The following is a 27995-nucleotide window of genomic DNA, read 5'->3' as shown; positions in this document are numbered from 1 at the left end:
ATCTGAAAAAAAAAAAAAAAAAGAAGAAGAAAAAAATACAAAAGAGAGCAAAAAACATCTTATAAAAGTATGAACGGGAAAAGGGCTCAATCCTATAATGACTTCAACCTCTTTGATTCCCTCTGAGAATCAGTGGAGCTCCACAGCTGACAGGATCCAGCCCCAAAATTGTACTTATGTCTTGGTACCTGAAGTTATAAAGGTTTCTGCACCATCATCATGTAAATGTTATATATGGGAAATTTTTCAGAAGTAATGAAGTGACTTAACTTCCTGAATCCCTGTTTCTTGATGTTGCAGGCTTCACCAAGAAGTATCCATAAAAATAACTGTCATTTGCATAGAGGTAGAGCAGGTCTATTTGCAGGAGACATTTAGAATCCAGAATCCTCATGAAATGAGGCTGGCAACAGGTTGTTTCTTCCCCTCCCCCAGCCAAGAATTTCCCATTTTGATTATAAACTCTTCGTAGCATGGACTGTGTTCTGTTTGGACAGTGTCATGTTCAACTGGGCAGTGCATCCAAGTCGATAAGGCACTTTCTTGAGAGTCAAGAAGTCTGTGTTCTAATTTGGCTCAGCTACTCACCTGCTATGTGACCTTGGAGGAGTAATTTCACTTCTGTGCCCTCTCTCATCCTTTGTATTGTCAGTTATTCAGATGTCAACTCTTTGAGGCAGGAGCTGTCTCTTATAGTGTGTATGTGTGTGTGTGTACACAACACCTAGCACAATAGGGCCCTGATTTTGGTTAGGGCCTCTAGATATTGTTGCAATACAAATAACAAGGGTGCCTGGATCCTAATTGGGTCCTGAGTGCTCTTATGAAACTAATACGTATAATAATAATCCCAAATCCATGAACATTCACAGATCCTGACAGGCTACATTTTTTTAAACAAAGAAAAAAAAAGTAAATACATATACTCTCCTATAGATGCATGCTATAAGATCTGCAATTATTTTGTTAAAAACATTCCAAACCTTGAAAGCAAGTTGTATACTAAGTCCGTTTCCAATTATCCTCTTCATAAACTTTGACTTTCTTCAACTTCCTGCCCATGGAAATTTAATGCTTTACAGTTCTGGCATTACAAGAGCAACGTTCTGCATTGGTATCCCTATGACCTGCTTCCTGTATATTGTTGGGCTATCAAATACTATTTAAATCCTATTTCTAACATCAGATCAGTTTAGATTTTAATCTGCCTCTGTGTGCTGGGGTACGACGCGGGGATCCAGGTTAGAAAGAGGGACTTTTTACTACAGGGCAAACACCACACTAGGCACTTTACGGACCAATATAAACAGGAAGACAGGACCCCTACACAAGCAGCCTTGGGTTTGGGGGGTGTGTGGCAACATAACAAAAGGCAAGAGGATGGACAGTTTAACCCATTTTTAACAGTGAGAGTGATTAACCATTTGAACAAACGACCAAGGGAAGTGGTGAATTCTCCTTCAAATCAAAACTGGATGCCTTTCTGGGAAGATATGCTCTAGTCACATATAAGACATTGGGTTCAATATAGGGGTAACTAGGTGAAGTTCTAAGGGCTTGTGTGCACAGGTGGTCAGACCAGATCTAATTGTCCCTTTTGGCCTTAAAATCATAGAATATGAGGGCTGGAAGGGACTTCAGGAGGTCATCTAGTCCAACCCCCCGCTCAAAGCAGGACCAATCCCCAGACAGATTTTTACTCCACTTCCCTAAATGGCCCCCTCAAGGATTGAACTCACAATCCTGGGTTTAGCAGGCCCATGCTCAAACTACTAAGCTATCCCTCTATGAATTGCTTAGCTTTATCAGAGTGAATTGTCCCCTCTTTTGGTCTTCATTAGATGTAATAGAATAGATAATGGAAGATATTTTCTTATTCATGTCTCTTGGTTGCTATTGTCTATATAAAAACTTCTTATCTGGATCAACAATGAGAAGTCTAATCGCTGATCTATAATAGTAAAAAAATAAAAGAAAGAGCGGACTTACCTCTTTAAGGCTAATGAATATAATAAATGCGTGGGGACCAATAATAAACAGCACAAGATGAATCTGGCAGGGTGCAAAATGTTTTTTGCACTTTGAGACTCTCAGTATATGGAACAAATAAAGATAAAACACGAAGGAGAAAACAGATTTTGTTTACAGAGGCAAACTTGTGCTAATGTGAAATGCCAGTAACTTGACCCCTGGTCTGATTTGTACAGTTCATGTTCCAAATGGGGAAACACAAGAACTACCTTTATTTCCCCATTTCACTTTGCATGTGACATTGACAAGGCTTTTTTTAAATCAAAAGCCTAACATATGATTTAGAGGTTCTGGGAAAGAAAATGATAATGTTGGGGAAAGGAATGGATTAGAAAGTCATTAAAATCATGCAATTTTACTGCACTGCAGAAAGTCATTGGAGAAAGCAATTCAGTTGCTGCAAGCCAGTCTCGGTTACATCTGAATGCAATGTAGACATTTTAAAAAGAACTGAATAGTCACCATAATAACAGACTAAGACAAAGCAGCCCACTTCAGACAGACTTTGACCACAAGAACAAAAAAACAATTTGATAGACATCTATCCAGGGTCCAAATTATATTACATTAAACCCTAGAGACAGACCCCCAATCAAAATCAGGGTCCCATTGTGTGAGGTGCTGTTTGTGCACAAAGAAAGAGAATCTCTGCCTCAAAGAACTTGCAGTCTAAATAGACTAAAATAGCCTAAAAATCTCAGAGGGGAAGGGGGAGATCTTCAAAGGCACAAAGGGCAGTTTAGGTGCCCAAGTCCCATTGAGAGTCCATGGGAGTTGGGCACGTAACTCCCATTTGTGCCTTTGACCATTTACCCTGATGTGACTTGGCCAAACTCACACTGCAGGCTAATGACAGAAGTTGGAATAAACCTCAGGTCTCAGCCAATGTTCTAGTCACTAGACTATGCTGCCTTCCAGATCCACAAACAGAGGGTATCCTCTGGACATGGATAGAAAGGTCATGCTGCCTCAGTGGCACCATCAGTGACCCCACACCACCAGATCTACAATCCATGCTGAGGGAGGGGGTAGAGACTGGGCAGCTCTGGGGGAGGAGTTAGTGGGATGGGTGTGGGGCTATGGTGAATATACACCATCGCACTCCAGCTTTGCACAAAGTTTCCCCCAAAAAGATAACACCTTTATCCCCATCATCTCCTAATCTGAACCATCTATGGTTCAGCTCCATAGCGTAAATAGCTGAAACTGCAATGTTGTGCCTGCTTTTCCTGGAAGCCAAGACATATTACCAAGGCTGGGTTCACTCAGCACAGGGATAGGCTTCCAGTTTGGCAGAAGAATATAATACTCAAAGGAAAGTTCCAGGATTCCTATCGAAACTTATGCACAGTTCTACGAGTGAAGTGACCAAAGGGATGGGAAAGGGTCACTGGCCTAGTCAGAGCTGTAATAAGCAAGGCTCAGTCAGTCAGAAGATCCCTACAACAGCCTCTCTTCCAGAATGAGAGTGCGTAGAACGTGACAGCTTAGGGATCTCACTAATTTTTATCTTGACCAAAGGCAGGGGAGCTACACTACGGTTTATTTTCGCATCTGCTCCCAGTAGTTTCAATATCACAATAGTCAGCAGTGCGCCTTCCATCATATCGCTTCTCCTTGGTTGGTAATCGCTGTCCCCTTCCCCCCAGCTAACCCTGTGCCTGGTTTGGAGGTAAAGCAGTGGAAACTTATAATACTCTGAACATTATGCACAGGTAACTGAACGGAGAGCTTTAACCCTCAAAAAGCTGGAGATGCATGTGCTATTTTCATGCCTCCATGCTCCTCCTCCTACCTTGCTGCTCTAAGTTATGCTGGCTGGTAATTTCCCTGAACGGTCCTTTATACAGGCAAGATGTTCTGGTCATGCCCCTGAAAGGGGAAACTTTGAAATGGCAGATTAAGCCAGTTTTATGGTTACTTTGCAACATTGGAATGGCAAAAATGGGCCATAGCAGGGCGCTAAAATCTGGCCCTAAGTTCTTCCATGAATTCCAGCATAGAGCTCAGAATGCATTTCAGAGGCACAGGGCAAGTTGCCTTCTTTTTCTTTGCAATTTTTTGATCTGTCCACTATAGCCTGATCTACAGATTATGTATTAATTGTATTGATTACTGAAGAATCCCCAGTTATCACTTTGAGGCTTGACAGATTAACATATCAAGATCAGGCCTAGTATTATTCAAATTATTATATAGTTGGGAACTCCAATGTGCACACTTGCAACACTCACACTATAGGTATTCTTCTATATTTACAAATAGTTGATTAATACATTTAGCATCGTCACAAACACTCCCACTCAGGAAGGTAGGTAAAGACACAGAATGTACATCTGCACCTCCATATCCTCACACCATCCCTTGCAGCACAAACTGAAATGTCAGCCATCATCTTCCTCATCCTCATCACCTTCCTCTTCACCACCATCGGCCATCATTCTAGCACCTCCCCCAGACTACATTTCTCTCCCCTACTGCCCACAGGCTGGGATGCAACTTGTGTATGATAGGCTAGTATATTAATTATCTGAACTTCTTATCATATATATCAATTTATTGCCATGGCATGCTTGCAGTTGGATGTTCTTTCCCAAACTTTCCAAAAGCTGGTGTTCACTCACATTTCTGTAGTTGGATGATGTCATTATGGACAAAATTTCCCTAACACTCTATTTCCAGCTCTCCAAAACTTAGGGGTTACCGTTGAGTCATTTATCTATGCCAAAAGCCACAGGCCTCAAGCCTTATGCCAAGTGCTGAGGCCAATGTCTTACAGGATACAGACCTGTAAGTTCCTTCCATGATTGCTGAATATAATAAAGGCAGATTATGATGAAGGCAAGCTAGCCCTATGGGGTATGAGTGTCTGTACAATACTGTTCAGCAGTCATGTCAGCAAAACACTTTTGCCATCACCCACCTAACCCATAGCGCTTAGCACTGTGGCAGGAAGCAGGGGCTTTACTGTTTCACACATTTTAAAAAATACCCCACTGTGGGCTGGATTTAGGTGGAACAGCTGAACTGATGCAGCTGCAAAACTCTGGCTTCCCATGCCAGTGGAAGGAAACCATTGCAGCCTACACTATGCTCAGTTAAAGACCTCAGTTCACACATTACAACCAAATGGCGCAAATGATGACCACTCAAGGTCCCTTCCAGTCTTATGATTCTATGATTCTAACTAAAACAATGAGGAGTTTGGTGGCAGCTTAAAAAGTAACAGATTTATTAGGGCATAAGCTTTTGTGGGTAAAAAACCTCACTTCTTCAGATGTATGGAGTGAAAATTACAGATACAAGCATAAATATATATTGGCATATGAAAAGAAAGGAGTTACCTTACAAGTGAAGAACCAGTGTTGAAGGCCACATTAGTCAGGGTGGATGTGGTACACTTCCAATAATTGATGAGGAGGTGTCAATACCAAGAGTTTCTAACTGGCATTTGTAAAATGTCTGTGGATGACAAGGCATAGAACATGTGCTGAAAGCTCAAGTTCCAAGCAAGTATACTTTCCAATGCTTTCTTCTCTAGTCTAGATAGAATGATATGGTGAAAACCAATATTGATCAAAAGTGAAGAAAAAAACTTTGTACAGACCCCAGGCCAACCAAAGTTGCTTGGGTTTCATGTAACTCTCTCATTCTGCCTTCGCTGGAAAAGAGGATGAGGATGATAGCAGCTCCTACTTGTTTCCTCTCTCTCTACTAATATGGTTAGAATGCTGGTTCCTTCTTTGCCATTTACAACAGGGTGGATTAGGTCCCTCCTTGGGTAGAGGAACCTACCTGTGAAATCCTGATCCTCAGTTCTTCTCATCATGCAACCTGTCAAATGAAATGGATGACGCTGACCCTTAACATAAGTTGCCTCATTTTGCATAGTGTCCATAAAGAACAATGTAATTGCCCAGCTTTTAAGAAAGGCACCGTTGATTATTTCAGGACAATGAAATAACAGTCAAGATATAGAGTCTGAACTAGGAAGGACTCATGTCTGATGTACAGTTAAAACAATAGTAGTTTTGCTTGTCATTCATACCAAATTGCTTCGGGGAGGGGGGTATAGACTATTTATAACCTGTCAAGTCTCTAGAAACTACAATTATGATGATTTAATTAACACATGGAGAGGCTTCAGGCAATCACATCACTCTAAATTTTAAAAGTAGCACATTTCAAATTCATGATAATTTAAAACATTGGATCTGAGAAGTGTTTTCCTTATTTTTCAAACTTGGTTCTCATTTTTAAAAAATAGCTCTCCCTTATACTCAATAACCTTCAAAATCCCAAATGCTCATTCATAGCTCTGATTCGTTACTACCCATCCATCTAATTATCATTGTGCCTTGATGGATGATTTAAAAGAAATCAGGGCCAGCAAATTCCTGCTCTGGTTCTACTAGCCTTTGTTAAGCGAAGGTGCTGTACGTAGCTGTAATATTTGGAAAAATCAGAATTAAGGTAAAGTGGGGAGCAAGGTGTTGTGAGTGAAATTCCCCTTTGTGAAGAGAGCTTCACAGGCACCACTCCAGTGATAATAGCCCTTGTGCTGGCTCTCTGCAATTGTGGGACGGATCTTCAGCTAAACAAGTTAAATGGACATATAAGTGGGAAGAGCAGCATGGTACCTGGGCTAGGACACTGCAAAGGGTCTCTGAAAAGTTATGTTCTATTCTTGGTTCTGCCACTGAGCTGTTGTGTCACATTGGGCAAATCATGTTACCTCGTGTGTCTGTTTCCGTTCCCATCCTGTGTCATTCTTGTTTATGTAGATTGTAAGCGCTCCACTGCAGGGAAGGTCTATTATTATATGTTTGTACAGTGCCTACTTTAATGATTTCAGTTGCAGCTTTTAGTCAGTACCTTAATAATAAATAATAGTATAATTAAGCTGAGTTTTTTTATTAACTACAAAGAGAAATGTTAAGTGAGTACAAGTAATAAGACATAAAAGTTAGAAATGGTTACAAGAAAAATAAAGACACAACGTTTACAAGTGCCTAACAAACTGTATTAGATAAAATTCCTCACTATATGCTTCCAGCAAGGGTTACTGACCTAATTATTCAGGACTGAACCCCTCCCCCAAACTCCAATAGCTTTTTCCTTTTGTTTTCTCAGGCGCAGAGAATGCAATGGGCAGAGAGAGAGGTGGGATGTCTTGGGGTATTTGCTCCTTTTTATAGTCTCCTCTTCCTCTTTGAAAAGAAATTCCAGCTGGGAACTAGGAGACAAAAAGTCTATGTGGAAGGATGTTCCCCTGTCCAGTGCTTAAACTCATTACTAACTTTTTTCTATTAACTTTCTATTTCAGGCTTGTTAAATAGCATCTGAGGAGTCTCTGTCTTCTGAACTAAAGAATCTCAATCCATCAGTGGCTTGTTTACTGAAACGGCTAGAGTTTATGACAGATATAACCAGGCTTAGGGGAGAAATTTCATTATTTTTTGTCTCATTATCTTTTGCATAAACTCAGGATGAAGGCCTCTCTTTTAATATGATCATACAATGTGCTTTTCTGACAATATCTTAAATCAGTGATTTTCAACATGGGGGTCTGCAGACTATGTCTAAGATGGCAAAAAGTTGTCCACACCTCCGTTCAAAATGTTTTAGGGGTCCATACATGAAAAAAAAGGTTGAAAACCACTGTGTTAAATCTATTGATCATACTTGAACATTTTTGCACGCTGGATAATTTCTGTGTTTTGCCTGTTGCAGTGAAGTCAAGGACACACAACACACCCACAATAAATGTAATATTCAGCACGGACAGTTAAAAACTTGCAAATCAGTCAAAGGTTTCTAACCATCCGAGCAGTGAAGCTCTGGAACTGCCTTCCAAGGGGAGCAGTGGAGGCAAAAAAACCTAACTGGCTTCAGAACTGAGCTTGGTAAGTTTGTAGAGGGGATGGTATGATGAGATTGCCTACAATGGCATGTAGCCCACTGACAACTGCCAGTAACAAAAATCCCCAACTGCTAGAGATGGGACACTAGATTGGGAGGGCTCTGAGTTACTACGGATAATTCTTTACCAAGTGTCTGGCTGGTGGGTCTTGCTCATATGCTCAGGGTTTAACTGATATTTGGGGATGGGAAGGAATTTCCCCCACAGGTCAGATTGGCTGAGACCCTGGGTTTTTTTCTGCCTTCCTCTATAGCATGGGTTACTTGCAGGTTTAAACTAGTTTAAATGGTGAATTCTCTATAACTTGAAATCTTTAAGCCATGATTTGAGGACTTCAGTAACTCAGCCAGAGGTTAGAAGTGGGTGAGGTTCTCTACCCTGCAATGTGCATGTAATCAAACTAGATGATCACAATAGTCCCTTCTGACCTTAAAGTCTGTGAGTCTATAACATTCTGTAGTGTTCTTTAAAGGTGGATAGAGAAAATTTTGACTACTACTGTAATGACAACAGAACTCGACAATTCCGGAATCAAAATCAAAACTCAGTCGTTCAGTTTACCTTTCCCTCATTTAATTCTTCTCACACAGACAACACTTATTTACATGCACTCATACATGATAAACAATAAAATTCCTTACAGACAAATGAAGCTCTTTCTCCCACAGGCTGACAAAGAAGAAAGATAGTTATTTTAATTTCCATTTTAAAATCCTTAGGATACACTCAGTTACTATAGAAAGGGGAGACATTTAAATAAGAGAAAGAAAGAAAAAAAAGGATTACACGGCTATACTCTGTGCACTCACATTTCACCTAGTTAAAGAAAGAAAAAGACAAAGATTTTTAAGGGTACTAGGATCATCTAATTTAATTTCTTGCATAACACAGGCCATAGAATATTACCCAGCAAACCTTTGTAATGAAGGCTCGGTCCATCTATCAGGCAACTGTAAAGATTTGTTTTGTTTATTTTAAGGATGACCACAGTCAATACACATATTCTCGAAGTTCAACCCTATACTTCATGTCAAAAGCACTCAGATAAATAAGGGGCTTAGAGTGGATAGGGGAAAAAAATCTCATATCAGTTAGCCATGATTTAAGCAAGCAAAGTTAGCAGTTGGAGAGTAGTTGGACTTGTAGGGTTCCACTGGAGATCAGCATTCAGAGATGCTGTACCTGGAGATGGTGGAGCTACATCACACTGAATGAACGAACATCAGGAAGCATCTTGCCAATTCCTTGCCTTTTTTCAGCAGAGGAGACTAGAGGATGGAATGTAACACTTAACTTCTCCCCCTCTCCCCCGGGCCTTTTGCTTTCAAGCTTGACTTAAAACTAGTAATTATCTCTTTACAGCAGATGGTAGTGTAAAGTAAAAGCAGGCTGTTGAATCAAAATGAGCAGGTTGTTCCGACCCATATGCTATGATCGAAGGAGAAGCAGCGAGATAAATATGAGACAGGTCAGCTTTTCAAAGCTTTCTTGCTTAATTTCAGCTGCTTGGGTATTTGTTTGCCTAATAGCTTACTGTACCAAGAGCAAAATTCAGCCCAGGTTCTGTGCAGCTGTCCACAAACGCAGACCCAGGTGTTGGAAATGAATGGAGGTTATAGTGAAGCAAAGGGCCCTAATCCCTCCTCTACAGCTCACAGGGGATCAGTCCAGGTTAACAGTCATGTGGCACTGGTTCAGGAGCAGACACAGCTAGGGCAGTTGAATGGTAGGGTGGCCAGACAGCAAGTGTAAAAAATCAGGACAGGGGTTAGGAGGTAATAGGAGCCTATACAATAAAAAGACACAAAAATTGGGACTGTCCCTATAAAATCAGGACATCCGGTCACCCTACTGAAGGGTGAGGGAGGTGATAACCTGATTCAAAGATAGACAATTGTGGCAGAAGCAGATGAATGCAGCATTGACTGTGTCATAACTGAAAGTGTGTAGGGGTGGAGGCTGACCTGTGAAAGGCACGATCAAAGATACAGGAATAGCAAAGCTGCACAGGGCTTTGTAGGTGAAGACAAGCATTTTAGGATGTGTCTACACTGCAGTTAAAAACCTGTGGCTGGCTTGGGCTCAGACTACTGTTTAATTGCAGGGTAGACATTCAGGCATGGGCTGCAGGACCCTGCGAGATGGGAAGCTCCCAGAGTTCAGGCTGCAATCTGAGCCCGAACATCCACAACTAAACAGCTTCGCAGCCCGAGTCCCACAAGCCCGAGTCAGCTGTCACAGGCCAGCCGCAGATGTCTAACTATAGTGTAGGCACACCCTTGGATGAAGAACAAGGAGTCAGTAGTCTGATATGGTCAGGTCTGGATGATTATTATTATCTGTATTACAGTAGTGCCTAGAGGCTCCAACCAAGATTGGAACCCCATTTTGCAGGTGCTGTAGAAACACATAATGAGAGAGTCTCTGCTGCAAAAAGCGTACAGTCTTCACAGATAAGACAAAGAGTGAGAGGAGAAACAGAAGCATGGACAAGACGTGGCTTATGGTGCAGGTGAATGGCAGATCCAAGAGTAAAACACCCATGACCTGAACTTTTGATTCTTCCTGACAAACTCCCCATAGTTTGGGAACACTTGAATGTAGGGATTTGGCCTAGAACCACCTCTGTTAGGAAGATGTAATATATGCCAGTGTTACTGAACTGAAAAGGAATTTGTTTTGTATGTCACTGATAAAAGAAATAATTTAGAAATACCTTTCTTTGTTTCTTTATTTTTAGCTGAATACAGAATTAGTGAAAGGAGCCAAGTAGACAGGCGCTGAGACTAAGGAGGGGGTATGGGGTGGTAGATAGAGCTCTGGTCTATGACCAAAGAGCACTGAGCTCTATTTCCGGTTCTGCCAGTAGCCTGCTCAGTAACAGTAGGTAAGTGCTAACACTTCTGCACCCCCAGTTTTCCTTTCTATAAAATGGGGATAATGCTACTTACGTAAAGTGCTTTGAAAGCTACAAATAGGAAGTACTATATTAAAAGTAGGTATTTTATAGCTAGAGAACAGATACAGAATGGGCAACAACTAGTTTAAGAATCCACACAAAAGTCTTGCCAACCATGCGCTTTGCCTGACTCAAAAGGGTCACCTGCCACAGGCAGTTCAGACTTCATGGCCACAGGGTCCTTGATCTCTGTGCTGAGACTGTCTATATCAGGAGTTATCAACGTTTTTCTGTCTGAGACACCCCGCCCCGCCAACATGCTATAAAAGCTCCATGGCCCACCTGTACCACAACAATTGTTTTTCTCCATATAAAAGCTACAGCTGGTATTTGGGGATAGCAAGCAGGGCAATTGCCTGGGGACCCACACCACAAAGGGCACTGTGAAACTAAGTTGCTCAGGTTTCAGCTTCAGCCCCAGATGCTGGAGCTCAGGGTCCCGGACTGCAGGTCCTGCATGGTAGGGCTTCAGCTTTCTGCTCCGGGCCCTAGCGAGTCTAACACCAGCCATGCTTGGCAGACCCCCTGAAACCAGCTCGCGGCCTCCCAGGGGCCCCCGGATCCCTGTTTGAGAACCACTGGGCTACATGGCAAATATATATTTAGTCCTTATTATTCCCAGGGACTTGAATATTTGTAGCTGTCATATTTTTAAGACTGAGGTATTTTTTCTTTTTATGTACCTTGTTCTAATGAAACCACTTTAACACAATGCTTAGAAACCATCTCCCTAATCCAGTTTCCAGTGTTTTTTCCCCCCTTTAAACTATAGGGGACTTTCCAACAAGTTCAGATGATGCTGTTAGGAACCACTGTTTAGGTGAAGTAATCTTGACATCAGAGATACTGACTTAAATCACAAAGCTTTTAGAGAGGATTTAGAGCACTTTGAATCACTATGAACGTCCAATGCCCTACCCAATGACATTTCAGCTTACCAGATGGGCTATATCAGAGGTTTTCAACCTTTTTATTTCTGATCTCTCCACTCCCCCAATCCCAACATGTTATAAAAATGCCATGGCCCACCTGTGCCACAACAACTGTTTTTCTGCATATTCAGAAGATCAAAAGCCAGGGCTAGCATTAGGAAGCAGGGCGATTGCCCAGGGCCCTACACCACAGGCATGGCAGCTGATTACAGATCATCATCCCCTGGCCTTTCCATCCTCCCCCTCATCTTGGATATGCATACACAGCGCCTTCTTTTCAGAGACAGCCTGACAAGAATACTGCTGAGAGCTTCACCAGTTAGAGCTTTTCACTTCCGTGCATTCTCCCCATGCAGCTTCATGGTGGTAAGGCAAAACTAACTCATTACAGAATCCTCCCACATAGGCTGGTACTCCCCAGCCCCCAACTTCAGATCTTCCCTCCCCAATGATAGTTGTAAAGTTGCTGCTAGGTAAACTGGCAGGAGCTCCTAGGAATTCACTGAGAATTGATCTATTTTGCTTTTTTGTATACACAGAGAGGGCTACAAGCAATCTCGCTTATTTGGCTGCAGCACAGACAGATGTGATAAAAGCTGATTAGTGTCTAAAATGTTTACCACTGCAACCCACCTGTGTTCTGTCCTAAAATACCTGTCTTAAAATGTCTAAGTATCAGGAAGTCAATGGTGCTCTAAACAAAGGATACAGGAATTTTTCATGGCAAAATGTTTATCTATAATATGAGAACTGATCACATATTTATAATATGTAACTCTTGCCTGTAACTCATACCGGATATGATCTACAGATATCTATCAATAGATAATTATCACACACATGCAGAGCTGAGTTTTGAACCCTGGAGTCTCAGCTTCAAAAGTCACATAACTACTACTTGAGTTAGAAGAAAGATTTTTTAGCTGGGCACAGCTGTTGATTCACAAAGAGGATAAGGGACCCATCTATTAGGACAACTCATTCACATACAGAAAGACAGCACATTGCACAATGGTAGCTCAGAATCAGAGTTTTAGATGGGGATCTCAAAATTGTCTCAGTCAGAAATACTAACCTGTTAACAGCCCATTTCCAAGTGGCCTGCTGTTCTGGAGACCTCTGCTGGAACGTGCATGTGTCAGGGACACCATTGCTGCATCCCTCATTTGGAAGAACTACTCTGCAATCGTCAAGTGGGAATGGTACATGGGAACAACATGAAGCAAACTTCAGCTGGGTTTGTTTTTCTCATTTTCCCGAGAAAGGCAAGGCCCCAGTTATGGCAAAAGCAGGACGCTACTGTCCATGTTCCAGTCCTTGATGTTAAGGGCATCAGCAGAAATGTGCTCCTGTTAAAATTTTACCACTAGTTTGAAGGCAAGGTTGGGCACTTACTTTATTGCTGGTGGAGCACAGCCTCAGTTTGGATACTGACGACTCACCCTACATGGATCATGAGAAAGGTCTGAAACTAGAACCTTCGTAGCACAGATCTTTACCGCTGGAGCTACAGAACTAACTCTCTCAATCAGAAACTGTCATAGACTTCTCTTCTAGTGGACCAGCCAAAAAAAGGAAGGATGTCTAGTCTGTTACACACAATCATCTTTGCCATACTATGAGAAGCAAATGTTAGCCTTTGGCATGGTACAGGTTCTAGAGAGTTCTCAAAAACATTCCTGGGAAGGACAAGTCTCCTGATCCTCCTACGAGGTCTGCAAGCCACATCTCCTCACTCCAGAAGTCAAACTCTGAGCTATACTCAATAGGCCTTCAGGTATCAGAGGGGTAGCCGTGTTAGTCTGGATCTGTAAAAGCAGCAGAGAATCCTGTGGCACCTTATAGACTAACAGAAGTATTGGAGCATAAACTTTTGTGGGTGAATACCCACTTTGTCAGATGCAAGCTTATGCATCAATACTTCTGTTAGTCTATACGGTGCCACAGGACTCTCTGTCGCTTTTTTCAATAGGCCTTATTCTCATTGACACCAAGCCCCCTTTACACCTCCCTAGCAACATACAGAAGCCATAGAATGGGTGTAAATTACATTTAAATTCACCTCACACTGGCAGGAACAATGCGGAGCAAACGGGCCATAGTGTCAGTAAGTATCAGGTCCTGTATGTTATTCAAGAACTACATCTGAACAATACTTCCAGCCACAGGACACGTGCTAATGAGCTTGTGTGCATTCTTTACAGAAAGCACTTTTATTTTTAAAGGGAAAAACAAACAAACAAATAGGTTCCACAAATTTCACCCTTCTTCTGTGAACATTTTCCCTCTAGCCTGAGCTGCATGATTGGCTTAAAATGGAAAAAAAATGACTTAAAATACTGGCAGCACATCACAAGCTGCAGCAGAGGGAGAGGAACAAGATGCAAGAGAGAAAAGGATGTGAGAAATGAAGAGAGCAAGCTGCACAATTCCACCAACACAGGGATTTTTCATGGGTCCCATGCAATGATTATAATAGGAGTGCAGGTAATTTTGTTCTTGGACAAAGCTTTTCCAGTACAGTGTCCTATCTGTTTCATCAGTCCTTACCATGCATAAAACACATGTGGCATTTCTAGTACTAAGAGGGTGGATGATTATAGGAAGAGAAACCACACCAGTGATTTTCCTCTGACCACTGCAGGAATGTTTGATAAGTAGGGTAGGATTTGGCGTACTTTGAGAGCTGCATGTTATTTAATTGTCAACCTCTGATTGATAAATATTGGCAAGAGCTTATCAGATGCAACATTGTTAGACAGGAAGGGTTGCCCAGTGGTCAGGGTACCACTATGAACTTGGGACACCTGGGTTCAAATTCCTTGCTCCACCACAGACTTCTTGGAGTATCTTGGGCAAGTTACTGTGTGCCTCAATTCCCCATCTGTGAAATGGGGAGAATAGCACTAGCCTCCCTCAAAGGGGTGTTGTGAGATTAAATATCATGAGGTGCTCATATACCTCACTAATGGGGCCCATGTAAAGTGCCGTGGTCTTCTCTCCAGAGCCTCACCACTAAGAAATGGTCTCTCTACTGGATGATATCTGTAGTATCAGGCCTTTTCCTGTGGGAAGAAGCAGAGAGGTGTCTGCCATAGGACACCATCTTGAGCAACTTCTCCTCATGCCTTTATGCTTTAAAAAAAAACCAAGAAACTCTTCTTTGCAATTGAAGGACCCATTATTTCAGACGTGCATTTTTCATTCAGCTTTATACAAAAGGAAACAAACAACAGAGTGGGATTTCCAGGGGCTCAGCAGTGCACACAGTTTGGGCCAGATTTTTAGAAGTGTTTAGCTCCGACTTAAATTCTTCAACAAGGGTCTAATGAGATTCTCAAAAGAGTTCTGCACCCAGGAGCTGCCAATGTGGGACATATGGCCAGATGGTCAGTAGCATGCTGAGCACTTTTGAAAATATGGCCACTTACTATGATGCTTAAGCAGAAGCTGAGCTCATTTAAAAACATGGCCTCATTTGTGAACACTGAGCACTTGAATATCTGGTCCAGAGCATGTATAACTACAGATCCCTCCCTAGTGTGTTGTTGACATTCTAATGCATAAACTTCAATTCTGAAAGCACCAATTCCTACAACTGGGCCAAATCCTGAGGACTTTTCCAAGGCTTACCCTATCCTCACCCAGATGAACTTCCAACCGCTTTGAGCCTGAGATCATCTGCCTGCTGCTGTACCCTACAAAATTAAATATTCTCACCTCTTTCATACAATCCAGCACTTATACATTGAAACATTTTCCACAGGAAATATTTCATTAAAGAAAACCACATTATTTTTCTCCTCATTCGATTTCCTTATGCAAACACAGAGCCTTTTCAAGAGCATCTGCATTCAGCTGGAAGTGAAGTTTCACCGTTTGCACTAGTGAACAAGACACATGCAGTGGGAAAGATGGCAGGCTAATCATAATCAGCAGAAAAAGACCAGGAGGCACAACAGTTGAATGGGGATGCAAGGAATATCAATTCATTATGCCCATCCTCAGACACACCAACAAATATTAATCATAAAGGGAATCATTATCTTTGGTCATGTCTGGAATGATGCCTCAAATGGGTTCCAGTATATAACAGAGCCTCCTTGCCTCAGTCATCTCTTGCCCTTATCATTTCTATGCCGTTCTCTAGGTATGCAATACCCTTCTTGTCCCATTTTCCCAAGCCACTATTCTCTCTGCAATCAAGCCCTTGCTAAAAAGTTTCCCTCCACAAGAAGCAAACAAACAAGAATTAAGAGCAACAATTGTTTAAAGCTCTACAAGTTATTCCTTTTTGGGGGTCTTCCATCATGTTCCATTTTCTGTTTTATGCCATGATCCTACAAAGGCACATCTTTCCCATGATATATGTGAGGAATCTCACTGATACCAAGTTAAGCACACATTAAAATCTCTGCAGAATTACGACCTCAGATTGCAATAAGACCTTAATATTTGTGTTTTATATAAAACACTGTTGGTGCTTAAATAAATAGATAGTAAATGTCACTAGCATGTCAACATTTCCTTCTGAATTAGGCTTAAAAGGCACAGGCCTATAGTGTCTCAACCTGTGCGCATACATTAGGATTCTTATAGTGAATCTATCCTTTCCCAATGGCAAGAGAGGAGGAGGTAAAATTCTGGATGGGTATTATTTAATGTGACTGGTTTAGTATTTATAATTGAAAATGACAAATGCCTTGGGCTTTTACCCTAGTGAAATGCACAGGAGCATAATGCAGATGATCTTCTATCTGAACAGGTGGGCTTGTTTGTCAACTGATGAAATGTGGTTAGACTTCAAAGAGAATGTGTAAAAGTGGCACTGTGGGGTGCTAAGTCAATTATGTCTCAACGTTTTCCACATCAGCTGTGCTTAGTTTACAATGAAAATATATATAAAACTGCAGCCTCGCAAACTTGCCCTGAGATTCATAAGTCAAGTTGGGTTCTTCCCTTCTCAGACATCAACGTATGTTGTGCATGCCAAATGAAGCCTTTATTTACTACTATGTGACCCCAGGATCTTAAAATTATTCCCCTTGTGACACTTAAGCAGTCCTGTGTGCCTTCAATGGGCTAAGGAGGGACATGGATCAGAGTTCACGTCCCTGTATCACCACCCAGCCCGGTCAAGCTAATGCTCCAACCAATGGACCAAGTTTGGTGATGAATCCTGATCACGTGCCACCTGAGGCACATTGTGCATATGCTAAGAAGAAGAATGGGATAAGATCATCTACCTCACTGGAACTCCCGGAACATCTTTCTTGAAGATGCACAAGAACGAATAGACTCAGGTTCACTCAGTGATAGATGCATTACCATTGCATGGCTAACAGGAGTAAAAAGCAGTAAAGTCTTCGTTTTGTAACCAAAGAAAGCAGAACGGTCTCTCACATGGTGGGGCAGACCTGACGAGGCTATTTTTACATAAGAACTTAAACTTATCTTTAAAAATAAGATTCTTTACTCTTTACAGAGGTTTTTGCTAGCCAGAATTAAGTTGGTTATTAAAGGTTAAATTCATTCATAAGAACATAGGAACAGCCATACTGGGTCAGACCAAAGGTCCATCTAGCCCAGTATCCTGTCATCTGACAGTGGCCAATGCCAGATGCCTCAGAGAGAATGAACAGAACAAGTTATCATCATGTGATCCATCCCTTGTAGCTCATTCACAGCTTCTGGCAAACAAAGGCTAGGGACACCATCCCTGCTAACAGCAGATCATGAACCTATCCCTCCATGAACTTATTCCTGCATAGAAATCCTGCACTAGGCCTGAATATATCACTTATGTTATGTCCCAATAGATTGCCTATTTCCAGGGCTAAAATGCAACTTAACTGGCACACAGGCCTTGTGTTAAGTACCTGCACAGGGCATGAGGCGCAGTAGGTGAAGAAACTTCTGCTAGAAGCGGGTTTTTTGTTTGGTTTTGTTTTTTGTAGCAAGGTTCCATCTCATCATATATTTGCATGGGACATGTTACATGCATCATAATACAGTGTGGCTGATCAAACTGCCTTTTCACTGTAGAGGTGTGAACAGTAGTGTACAAATGAGAGAGATGAAGTATGTGCACACACAGGTGCACACTGCAAATGCCAAAGGAAGCTAGCTGCAGCCTGCTAACAGAGTGGTATGAGCCAAAATTATAAGCCTTGGCAGACAGCTAAATGGAACACTTTGGGCCAGGTGTAACCAATTATATGCCACTGATCCCAGTGGAGTTGCACCCATTTATAACAGGTTTGAATTTGACTCTATATTTGTAAAACTAGAGGTAATTCTCCTTGTTTCACTTAAACAAACAAACAAACAAAAAAAGACCATTTTGAAAATGTGGCTGTGCAATTTACTTATCTATTTGCAAGATATGTTTCTGATTTCGTAGAGCACTTAAGAACATGCACTGCTTTTAGGGTGACCAGAAAGCAACTGTCAAAATTCAGGACAGGGGGCGGGTGGTAATAGGAGTCTATATAAGAAAACGACCCAAAAATCAGGACAGTCTGTATAAAATCGGGCCATCTGGTCACCCTAACTGCTTTAAGCACATGAATAGTCCTGCTGAAGTCAATGCATCTCCTGATCTGCTTAATTGCTCTGCTAGATTAGGGCCTAAATGAGTACCCAGGTGCCATGTGTCAGTGCCAGTTATGTATGAGCAAATATGGAATCTGTATCTGTAGTTTGGCTGGATGTGTCTAATTATGGGCTCCATACAGCATAAGCAACAGGTGACCCTGCAGAGCCTATACAGCCCTAGCCCAGGCTTGGAAATCATCTACTGACTCCCAGTGTTAGAACATGCCAGCACATTCCTCAAGTTATAATGCAATGAGATAGTTAATTCAGCATTTCCTTCCTGCAACACACACATTTTTTCAAGTGTGGAGATGGTTGCTTTTGCTTCTGAGGGTTTTTGGAGGCAGACAAAGATTTAAAGAAAAAAATAGTAAAATCAATATAAAAAGTTGAGCAACTTCAATGTGTCCTTAAAAATACTAGCACTTTATTATGAGAACTTGACCTTCTTTTTCTCTAAATCTTTCTTCTTTGTGAAAGCTGAGCTTGAGCACAAGGAATGAGCCAGTCAGACCTGTGGGAAATGACAGCCCTGAGTTATGACTCTCCCCCCTTACAAAATATGAGTCCTTTCAGAAGTATATCTACCTGAGTATTTATTTATTAATAATATATTTCATTCTCATTTCCCCCCAATTATGAAACCTTTTATTGCTTAAGATACTATGATTTTTATTTCCAATTTATAAGTACTGCATGGTGCATATCCACCCTTTTACAAGTGGAACCAGGTAGCTATGGAGACGAAGAATGTTCAATCCAAGCTGAGGACAGTATTTCAGCAGGGACTTATGGATGCTACATGTGTCTTCAATGATCAGGTGCTTTAATGTCTCCTGAGTCTTCTGTACTCAAACAACTAATGTTCAGTAAGTTGTGCAAATACAGGGCCAGATTCCCAGCAACGGTAAACTGAAGTAGCTCTATGGATTTCAATGTAGCTTCACTGATTAACACCAGCTGATTATCAGGCCCATAGTCTACACGGTCCATCTTGCAAACATTCACATGCTTTACTCACATGAGCAGAAGTACCAAAGCAAATTCACCTGAAGCCAGAGAGTAGCACTCTCTGGCACTAGGTGCTACATAGGCAATAACAAAAAGGCAGCCCTTGCCCCAAACAATTTACAATCCACGTATAAGATGAGAGACGATAGCTACAAGAAGAGATGTAAGAAACAGAGATAGAGCCCCTGAAAACAGCAAGACATTAGTGATTAGCAGGAAAAGCAGTGGCTGCTACACACCAGTTGCCCAGCCATTGTCTGGGGTGTTATTGGCATCACAACACAGGTGAGCTTTAAGGAGAGATTGAGATTAGAATTGTTCACATGAACAAAGGTTATTAATGTCTTTGGAAGACCCATGTGATTAACTGCGGTCAACCCTTTGGATGGCTGAAATAACAAGTCTCATCACGAATGTAGGGCAAGATTTTCAGCCTAGCTTCACTGAAGTTAATGAATCCACACCAATTTACATCATCTAGAGTCTGGCCCGTTGATAGTTCCTCTATCAAATTGACCGTGGATTCTCCTCTGACATTGTCCTCTTTAATACTCTTCAAGACTGGATTGTTATTTAGTGGTAAAAAAATATCACTCATCCAACTAAGCAGGAAACTCTGGCTAACATTTTCCCTCTTGGCCTCGTAAGCGCTGACTTCCATTTAAATGGTCCTCAATATATAGGATCAAATTCTGCTCCCACTTACATACGTTCAAATCAGAACTAACTGGTTATTCCAGATTTGCAATGGTGTAACAGAACAGAATTCAGCCCAAAGAGCATAATATTCATAAAGGTCCTACCCTATCTTATATCCGAAGGGAAAACTATAGGTCAGATCCAGAATCTGATCCAATAAATCTACACTTTTCCAGTGCACACATTTAGGACTCAGAACATTCTCTAGTACCTAAAACACAAAAATGGTTTCCAGGAATTACAGAGCCAGATCCTCAGCTGATGAAAATGCATGTAGTTCTACTGTAGGCAGTAGAGCTGCATAGACTTACAGGAGCTGAAAATCTAGCTCACTATGTGAGACTGCATTTAAAGAGAGTGCAAATGTTGCAGTTAAATGCATTTGTATTAAATGTCATCACTGTTTATATGCATCTGAATGTCTATAGTTTGATTATCAGTTATAAAAGCCTTCTAAATGCAGGATAAGATTTGAAAATGTTTTGTCAAAATGTCAATATGTTGCATTTGCCATCTTTTATAACAAACACTGGAAAGGCAAATGGTTTTAAAATCTTGCTTAAATTATTTTTCTTAGCAAATCAATCAGTTGTATCAACCAGATACTAAAACAATGTATTGTAGGCAGGTGACCTCGGTTTGGTTTATAGCAGCCTCACCATGGCCTGACATTCTCTCAGCCTTTAATTTTGCATTAAGATCAACTTCAGCATGAAGAAATTATGCCATATAAGCCCTGTGTTAATTACCAGAGAAGACCCACACCTTTCAATTTCTATGCCATGATTTCACACCAGTATAATTTATTTTCAAACCTAAAACGACTTCAGACTTATAGCATCTGCTATGCACTAATGCTGTTATAGTAATTCCTTTGATTTCAATAGGCTTTGAATCAGGCCTTAGAGGTACCTAATTCTCCTCTGAGTTACTCTGGTGTAAATAAAAATGAATGTCACTGAAGTTAATGGAACTACACTGCTATAAAACCTGTGAGAGAACAGAATTAGACCTTGTGAGTCAAAATGCACTCCCAGTGACCCCAGTGCAAACCCAGAGTAATTCCACTGACTTCAGTCGTTTTCCACTGGTGTTGCTGACAGCAGAATTTGCACTTGCTTTCTCAATTAATTTTGATGGCAATGATGGATATAAACAGGTCATTCATTTTCAACTGGGATGTTGCTCTAAGAAAAACAACCACGAATCACAACCTTTCACTTTTTCTCATCAGCCTCTTTTAGGCCAACATGCTCCAAAAGCAAGTAGTGATTTTGGATGCCCAACTTGACACACAATAAAGGGGTGCTATTTTCAGGAAGTGCAGAATAACTAGCCTCTAAAAATCAGGCCCTTGGAAAGTGTCTCCAGTTGGTCACCAAAATCCCTATCGACTTTTAAAAATACTTGGCCTTAATCTTTAAACATGTGTGGTTGCCAAAGAGACTAGCCAAACTCTATTCTGATTTCAACCTGACCCACTGACATTAGTGGAAATATAAGGGATGTGAATCAGGCACAATACACACTTAACATTTCCTGTTCAGGTCTCCACAACAACAATGGTCTGCCATTGTTTTAATACCAGTAGAGTGCACACATTAAGTTACCAAGTATTAGTTGCTAATAGGACAAACTGTAATTGCCTAAATCCTTTTTACCAAGTATAAATGAGCAGTGGTGATCAAAAGCAATGCCCCTTTTTATTTATCCATGTTCAAATAATTACAGAAAACGTCTATGACAGCTCAACTTTAAGATGACAAAGTTTAAGAACATGGGACAGACAATGATGGCTATTCCTGCCTCTATCTACCAAATGCTCAGAACCAAAGTGACACCTGGTGTAAGAGGGTAGAACTCTCTTAATCACAACTGATGTGTATCCACTGAAAGTTTACAGCAAAAATAGCAGGCTCTTGCAAATGTATCTTTTGACTTGGGTCTTTTTCATGACCCCAGTTCAGCAAAGCACATAAGCAAGTGCTTAAATCCATCAGTATTCAGCAAAGCAGTGCTTAACTATAATGGTGCCATTGTGCTTATATGGTTTGCTGCATCAGGGACCAAATGTGGAAATGTTAGTAACAAGTTTAAACAGCATCATCTTTATGAGTCCATTTTTGTGATGTGATCTGGCATAAACTTGGATTTAAACACTTTTTTAGTCCATCCACTAGTCCATCTGTCCTCTCAAATAGCAAGGGCCTTAATCCCCTCCAAATTAGGGAGTGACTCCTGTAAAGCCAATAGAGTTATACCAGTGTAAAAGGGGTACATGCAAGAGGAGAATCGGGCCTCAGATGCCTTTAACATGGCTGTTTATTCCAACTTAATCTCACCCTTGAATGAACTTCTTTCAAGTTTAAACTATTGAGAATAGCCACTGTCACTTCCCTGATTCTTGTAATTTAATTAAATAACCTTTCACACTGAGCAAACCCAAAAGCAAAAAGGCTCATTAATCTTTCTAGTGATTAGAAACACCTCAAGAGCTTCAAACATTTACCTCTCCTTCTCAGCAGCTGAAATGGTTTTAGGAGGATCATGGTTCATACCTCACATTCCCTGGAGCCAGAGATGGTATATGTGCAGGGCCCAGATCCATTAACTGATACATCCATGGTCTCAGAGTTTGTCGGCTTGTAGTCCACGTAATACTCCTGTAAAGGGGAGTTCATTTGCCTTTCGGACTCTCTGGCCTTTTTCCTGCGCCTCTTCATGAGAGAGTGTTGCTGCAGTTGTTTCATGCTGGCTGGGTACCGCTTCCAAGACACATAGATAACCAACAAAATCATAGCCACTGAAAGAAAGAGGGCGACACTCCCCGCAATGATTTTATGAAAGGAAACATGCTCATACTCTGGTTCTGCTCCAGGTGTTGGTAAGTCTGGAGAAGGAGTGGGCATCACAGAGGTCATTTGATTGTTTTCCAGTTTGGAAATGGTAGGTTTGGGGATAAAGAGAGGTCTCTGGGGAGTTTTAGGTGGCTGGTATGATCTTTCAGTGACCACAACCTGGATTTCGGCACAGATATTATACGTTTCCACAGCATCGCTCACCTTTTCGCCCTGGATTTGCTTAGGGCCCGCGCATATCATAGTGCTTTCTTTATTTCCCTTGAAATTCTTAAGCCAAGTAACAAGAGGGCAAATGCTTCGAGTACATTCCCACATATTTCCGGACAGAGTGATGGATATTAGCGAGATCCACGCATTGACAGTCTCCTGAGAGATGTTGGTGAGTTTGTTGGAATCCAAGTTCAGCTTTTGCAGGTTGGGCAGGCATTTGAAGGTCCCAGGTTCTATCCCAGTGATGTCATTCCCCGATAAATCCAAGTTGTGCAAGGAACTCCAAGTCCATGTTAGCCCTTGGTTAATAGACCGGATCCTATTCCATTGCAAATAAATAGAGCGGAGGTTGAAGAGGCGTGGAAAGTGGGCAAAGTTAATCTTCGAAAACTGATTATGCTCCAAGTGGAGCTCTGTTAGCTTCAAGAGGCCAGCGAAAGCATTACGGGATAAACTCCGCAGACGGTTGTAGCCCAAATCCAGAAAATCAAGATTTCGGCAATCTTGAAAAACTCTGATTGGCACAGTTTTCAACGAGTTCGACCGCAAGTGCAAGATCAAGAGTTTGCGAAGGCCCTTAAATTGCTCAGATTGCAACACCTGTAACTTGTTGTAAGAAAGGTCCAGATTGCGGAGATTGGGGACCGGGTGAAATGTTTTGTTGTGCAGATGGGTAATTTTGTTGGAGCTCAGAATTAATTCCTTCAGCCGACGGATCCCCTGAAACGCATCCTCGTCTACGGAGCTGATGTAATTATGATCAAGATAAAGCCATACGAGCTGATTCAGGCCTGCAAACTGATTTGATTTAAGCTTCTGGATGCTGTTGTACCGTAGCGATAAGCCTTGAGACCCTCCAGAAATATTCTGAGGGATATCTCTGAATGCATGTGATTCACAGTACACAATTTTGCCATCACATCTGCAGTTCTTGGGGCAAGCTCGCTGAGCCCCTGCGAGCATAAGAAACAGCACCGTAGGCAGTAGCACTAGCACCACACTCATGCCTCTCAGCTGCTTAATTAAATGGAAACCTACAATATTAAAAAGAAGACAAATGTCCATTGTAAAGCTATTAAAATAAATCATCAGCAGATTTCTAACGTCAATGGGTTTTCTGCTAGTCGTAGAGAGATGATTTGAAGACAACCTGTTTGGCTCCTTTCTTGCAACGTTTGTTGTATAAATGTCTGGTTTTTTTGAGTTCCTATCCTGCCTTCCCTCACACCCCCACCACTCTTGTTATTCAATTACTTTTGTGTGATTTATGACCCCTTCGGATGACTGGGAACCCATTTGCTAGTCACTTGTTCTCCTGTACATCAGCACTCTTCGTAGCTGGTACAGTCTTATTAGAAGCTGAGGCTTTAGCAATACACGTATTTGTCAAGTCACTGTGCTGAATTCACTGTACCATTGGAAAAGGAAATGAGAGACAGCTTCTGGTAGTTCAACAAGTAACATGTTCCTTAATAAACCCAACTGCATGTAAATCTTTCGTAGTCCATTCCCAAACAATTAATATAAAATAAGAGCAACAGCAAGCAGGCCAATATATAATAAAGTTTGTACCTTGCCTTTAAAATGTGTCTTTATTGCATAATGGAACATTAGATGTAAGCATTACTGAACAGCATTCTGAATAATACTTCTGCGACTGCATTTCAGCGACTTCTCATTTCCATACATGTAAACATAACACAAACATACACGTGTATCTCTATCTCATATAACGTCTGTATTGGATCAAGATATCATGCTGATAGTTTCATTAACATTCATATGTCATGATAAAATGATCATGATTAAAATATATGTGCATATTTATCCATGCATAACTAACATCTATATATAAATAGATAACACTATATATGTGTAGATTGTATACACTGTATGTAAATATATATACACTTATATAGGAATGTTGCCTTAAGAGCAGCAAAAACTATGAAGTTTAAAGAGTGAAACTTGAATCTGAATCCCCCTCCTCACTGCTGCTGATTTTAATCCTTTGCACTTCAGATGTCAGATTGGTTATTCGGTATTAATGCTGTTATGTGAGCACAGTCACATTTTCTACATTGTCTGAATAATCATGAGAAGAGGTCTCAGAAAACCTAACACATACACATAGGCGCGCACACTTTCTCAAAGGCTGTAATAATTTTGGGACCAGCAGCTCTCTCCAGAGTTGTAATCTTACCCACAATTAGGCTGCTTTCTTCCATCAGGAGAATTTATTTCCTCTATAAATAGTGGCTTTATTATTTGTGTGCACTTCTCTCTCTCTCACACAAACACACACTCACTCACTCACCCTCTCTCTCAAATACTGTGCTGCAGTTATTTGCTTTTATGGTCCAATTTTAAACCAAGAGGCAATCAGAGCAAGAATTCTCAATTCAAAAAGCCCCTATGTGTGTCTGCCTTTCACTTTAATGCCTAGGTTTTTAATTTAAATTCTGATCTTTCACTATTGCTTATATGCCAACAGCAGCACAGAAATATGTTTGCGCTATTATAGACTGGAGTGAGGGTGGGGGTGATAAACCTTTCACACTTGAAAAAATAAGACTGGCAAATGACTGCTGGAAATCTAGCAGCTACGTTAGGGATATCTTTTCAGATATCCAGTTAGCCGTTTCAAAACCACCTAAAAAACAAAATCCATTACCCCTCCCCCACCACACCCGTTCCTCACAAGCTGCAAAGTGTTAAACATCCTTCCTGACAGCCTGCGTAAGAGATCTACAGGCTTATTAAATATGAATATAAACCCAGAAGAAATCCTATGTACTTATCTATGTATGTAGAGGTGTGTGGGTGGGTTGTATAGATTGTGAATGTACTTTGCACAATCCTTAACTCAGTGCATGTATATAATTAATTACATATAAAAACACTGCAGGAGGAAAGAAGGGGGAAACATGATCTAAAAATATAATAGCAAGTACAGTGAGTCACCTGGCAAAGAAATGCACTGCTGCTGTTTAGATTGTTCTCCCTCTTGTAACAGCTAATAATCTGACTGAAAAATATACTGTATAGTTACAACTGTGCTAAGAAGGATTCAACAAAAGTTCACTTACCCATCCTTTTGTCATCCACAAATGTATCCCCTTTTGCTTCCTCCAGCTGTTTTCTCCTCTCTGTCTCACTCTTGCTTTTGTGTTTTGTTTTGTTTTTTTAAATTGGTCTCATTTCTTTAAACCATTGCAACCTTCATGTCACAGCACAGCTGCCAGTCACATCACCACCATCCGGCGTGCATGCCAGTAACCCACACAAAGTTCCCTAGAGAGGACAAGCAAGAATTTTGGGGATGAGGGAAGGAAGGGATAGGGAAGGGGATGGGGGTGGGGAAGACAGGACTAGGGATGGGGGTACAGAGGAGATCGGGGGGGACCCTAAGCTCTCAGAGCCATTGTATAAGTCTTTAGAGAACCGACAGCATTAACTGGCAATCTGCATGTAAAAGCAACAGCACACCATCAAGGTAAGCCAACTTCTCTGGGAGGAATAAGAAAATCTTCCCCGGTACCTAGCATCCCTTATTCTGCTGCCTTTTGCCATTCCCAGACACAGCAATCCATCTTCCAGCTCTCCAGTTCTTGAAGCAGACAGGACTCCTGCGCTGTATAAGACGAGCCCAGTTTAAAAGCTGTGCAGGATAGGTTTATCCATTTAGCTGGTCAAGATTAAAGTGTTTTGTAGCTGTGCTGAGAGGCAGCTCTTGTCTAATTCAGAAGGCTTTCCAGAGAGTGATGATGCTCTGGAGCTTGTTGGAGCTAATGTTCTAGTTTGCGATACACTGAGTGCCCTCCACTGGAGAAAACAGATCGCACATTAAAGGCATGAACAAGTGATCCTGTCATTGCTATGCAGACTTTCCCCTTTCAGAAAAGAAAATTAAAGACACAGATTGCTTCTCCTCCTCCCGCCCCCCACCCCATCTCCCTGCCTAAATTATTAAATGTTGATGCCATGGTTTTCTTGCAGTGACTGTAAAAGACTAAATAAAACACCTGTTTCCTGCATATTTAGCAAGCTGCATGCTCTAAAAAAAAAAAAAATCCTTCTAACATGAATATTTTTCTTGTGCAAATTATAAATTGTTTTATTTTCTTTATTCAGCAGGGGAAAAGGTGGGGAGGGGAAGGGGAGGGGATACTTGCAGATTTAAAATGAAAGTGATTTTAAAGGGGCCAGGCAGGGGCTGTGAAATATATAAGTCAATCATCCACAAAGACAATTTAATTAAAAGTGCCACATTACAATGTAAATATATTGAATTTTTTTTCTTTCCTTAACTAGGTTAATTGCTTTTTGTCAGAAAAATATTAAGTTCACAATCCAGTGCAGGGATAGAGATGCATAGTTATTGATACTTTATCGCCCATCCCCATACCTTTTTCAGATTCAAAAGCAGTGTGGTGCAGCAGATAGAGCACTGGATTGGGACTCAAGAGACCTGGTTCCTACTCTCAGCTCTGCCACTGACCTGCTGTGTGACCTTGGGCACATCACTTCTTTGACTATGTTTCCTCTCCCACCCTTTGTGTACCATGTCTACCTAGGGTTTCATACGCCTTCCATGTAAAGAGTGGGACAGAGTCATAGGGTGGTCCCCACCTGAGGTGCCCTCCTACACCATAGCATGAGGGTGACTGCCTCCGTTTCCCCTTCCTTTTGCCCATGAAAGGATCACTGTTTCTCAGTGTCTGATACAAAGCCCATCTCTGGACATAAGGTATTGCTGTACATGTTCAATC

At 41.3% G+C, this 27995-nt stretch overlaps 1 protein-coding gene across 2 annotated transcripts in view; it reads right to left on the bottom strand.

The window, feature by feature from the left end:
- The window catches only part of LRRTM4 (leucine rich repeat transmembrane neuronal 4), a 472968-nt gene extending 445970 nt beyond the window's left edge, over positions 1-26998 (bottom strand). Inside the window, exons 1-2 of one of the 2 annotated variants that reach the window (XM_032767194.1) lie at positions 26313-26998; positions 22711-24257 (exon numbers count right to left, since the gene is read on the bottom strand). In XM_032767194.1, the coding sequence (XP_032623085.1) occupies positions 22711-24257; positions 26313-26316 (1551 nt within the window). In that variant the 5' untranslated portion in view covers positions 26317-26998. Of the gene's footprint in view, positions 1-22661; positions 24258-26312 lie in introns of both variants that reach the window. The other variant, XM_032767195.2, reaches the window with a different exon arrangement.
- Between the last annotated feature and the right edge of the window lie 997 nt (positions 26999-27995).

The sequence above is a fragment of the Chelonoidis abingdonii genome, chromosome 2 (assembly GCF_003597395.2).
Source record: "Chelonoidis abingdonii isolate Lonesome George chromosome 2, CheloAbing_2.0, whole genome shotgun sequence".
Taxonomy (NCBI): Eukaryota; Metazoa; Chordata; order Testudines; family Testudinidae; genus Chelonoidis; species Chelonoidis abingdonii.
This window is presented reverse-complemented; position numbering and strand designations above follow the sequence as displayed.